The following is a 1,465-nucleotide window of genomic DNA, read 5'->3' as shown; positions in this document are numbered from 1 at the left end:
CTCGCGGGTCGCCGCTCCGTCGACCGACGGCCGAGACACTTGCTCCGACGCCGCCCCGCCCCCGCCCCGCCGGTCCGGCACCGATATCTCGGAGGACGACCTAAGGAAGAGCGTGGCGGCGCGTCGCCGGAGGACGGCGCGCTCGTGCTCTCGCCGCGAGATCGAGGGAGGGGGGGGGGGGGGGGGCTGCCCCCCGGAAAAACCCCGGGGCGAGGGGTGCGTGTGCCCCCCCCGCGGAAAAACCCGCGGGTGAGGGAGGGGGGGGGGTGCCCCCGCCCCGTCCTGCAGCGTCCCCGGGCAAAAAGCTCGGCTCCTCCAGAGAACCCACGGACGACGGACGACGATTGGCTCCTCAACAGTGGGACCCCCAGCTGGAGGCTCGGCCGGGAGCTCCCGCGGGCACCTGGAGCTTTCCCCTCGGGCCAGCAGGAAAAGGGGGCCCCGCACAGCGACCCCTGCCGTAAAGTGCCCAAAGCTCGGCTCGACGCGAGCGCCGAGGAAAAACGATCGGCTCCGCAGCAGTGGGACACCGAGCTGGAGGCTCGGGCGGGAGCTCGCGCGAGCACATAGCGAGGTGCGTGCGCGGCGGCGTGACACAGGTGAGCGGGCAGCTGGCGCACATTTCGGCTGTGGGAGCTGCCAGGAGTTTGCTCTCTCCGTTCACACCCCTTTGCAGAATTCTTTGGGTCGTAAAATTCTTTTTTCAAGTAACTTGAAATTCTTTTTTGCAGGCAAGGATATTCTCGAACGCAGGCAGTCGCACGTCGCCAGACACAATGGGTGACATCGCAGGCCAGCTCGCGCAGGCTGCGACGGGGCTGCAGTCCAAGGACGAGTACCGCCGCAAGCGCGAGGCGCTGGAGAGCGGCTCCAGCGCACTCTCTGCCGCGGCCAACGGAGGCGCGGGCGGCGGCGCGCGCGCGGAGGAGGGCGGCAAGAAGAAGAAGAAGAAGAAGGCCGCCTCGAGCGTCCTCTCCTTCGGGGACGAGCTTGAGGCGGAGGAGACGTCGCCGCGGCTCGAGGGCAGCAGCATGGCGGCGATGCGCGAGAGGAAGGCGGACGAGACAGCGCGCGCAGAGGAGGCGGCGATGCGGGAGTTCCTCCTGGCGCAGGAGAAGGCCAAGGCGGAGCCGGTCACGCTCTCGTACACCTTCCGCTCCGAGGTGACTCAGCGTGAGCTGTCCTCGACGATGCATCAGGGCACGCTGGCCGTGCTCAAGGGCACGACGGCGGAGGAGGTTGCCAAGCGGGTGCGCGCGGAGGTCGAGCTGCTGGGCGAAAAGTTCAAGCTGCCGGAGGTGTCGGGGGTCAAGGACCTGCACCGCGAGCTGATGCTGATCGTTGGCGCGGGCGGCCAGAAGTTCGGCTCCTTCGTCGTCCCGCCGCACATGAACCTCGTCGAGCTGCTCGCGGCGCAGTGGACGGAGGGGACGCCGCTCTTCGACGGCTTCAAGTGCGGCGTGCA

General features: G+C 68.8%; 1 protein-coding gene across 1 annotated transcript; it reads left to right on the top strand.

Annotated features, from left to right (window-relative positions):
* Positions 1-776: 776 nt before the first annotated feature.
* On the top strand, positions 777-1,453 carry EMIHUDRAFT_124712 (hypothetical protein; the record flags this gene model as incomplete). Its single annotated transcript, XM_005763406.1, has 1 exon — positions 777-1,453. A coding segment is annotated over one exon (677 nt), but the record flags the coding sequence as incomplete, so codon positions are not given.
* Between the last annotated feature and the right edge of the window lie 12 nt (positions 1,454-1,465).

Source organism: Emiliania huxleyi (assembly GCF_000372725.1).
Source record: "Emiliania huxleyi CCMP1516 unplaced genomic scaffold EMIHUscaffold_6312, whole genome shotgun sequence".
Classification (NCBI taxonomy): domain Eukaryota; phylum Haptophyta; order Isochrysidales; family Noelaerhabdaceae; genus Emiliania; species Emiliania huxleyi.
Note: the sequence above shows the minus strand (reverse complement) of the source record. Positions and strands in the feature narration are given on the sequence as shown.